Source organism: Neopelma chrysocephalum, unplaced genomic scaffold (assembly GCF_003984885.1).
Source record: "Neopelma chrysocephalum unplaced genomic scaffold, ASM398488v2 Primary Assembly neopelma1_90103, whole genome shotgun sequence".
Lineage (NCBI taxonomy): Eukaryota > Metazoa > Chordata > Aves > Passeriformes > Pipridae > Neopelma > Neopelma chrysocephalum.
Window position 1 is genome coordinate 3494 of NW_020918971.1, and position 605 is coordinate 4098.

General features: G+C 58.2%; 1 protein-coding gene across 1 annotated transcript in view; it reads right to left on the reverse strand.

The window, feature by feature from the left end:
- The window catches only part of LOC113979867 (ribosome biogenesis protein NOP53-like), a gene marked incomplete at its 5' end in the record, with an annotated part of 3518 nt that extends 3019 nt beyond the window's left edge, over positions 1–499 (reverse strand). Inside the window, 2 exons of the mRNA XM_027707142.1 lie at positions 40–213; positions 323–499. Coding sequence (XP_027562943.1) covers positions 40–213; positions 323–499 — 351 coding nt within the window. The remainder of the gene's footprint in view (positions 1–39; positions 214–322) is intronic.
- Positions 500–605: the final 106 nt, after the last annotated feature.

Sequence of the window (605 nt, forward strand, 5' to 3'; positions counted from 1 at the left end):
TCCCAAACATTCCCATTCCCAATCCCATTCCCCCCTCACCTTCTCCTTCTCCTCCTTCTCCTTCCGTCGCTGTTTCTCCGTTTTCTTTCCGGGCTGTTCCCGTTTTTTCGGGGGCTCCTCCTTCCCTTCCCCTTCCTGCTCTTCCTCCTCCTCCTCCTCCTCCTCCTCCTCCTCCTCCAGGAGTCCCTCCAGCTGCTCCTGCAGCTTCGACTCCTGCGGAATTCCGGGATGGGAAGGCTCAGATCCCAAATTCCGGGCTCTGACACCCCCAGAATTCCCGTTTTTCCCCCCCTGGAATTCCTGGAATTCCCGCTTTTCCCACCTCGGTGGGTGGCTCCTCGTGGACCTTCAGCCTCCTCTCCACCTTCTCCTCCTCCCTCTTCCTCCTCGTCTCCACCTCCAGCGCCCGGAGCAGCAAAGCCTGGGAAAAGGGGGATGTGGAATGACCCCAAATCCCACCTGGGAATGCCCAAATCCTACTGGGAAGCCCCAAATCCCACTGGGAACACCCAAATTCCACTTGGGAAGCCCCAAATTTCAACTGGGAACACTCAAATCCCCACTGGGAATTCCCCAAACCTCCCAGATCCCAACTGGGAACCCCC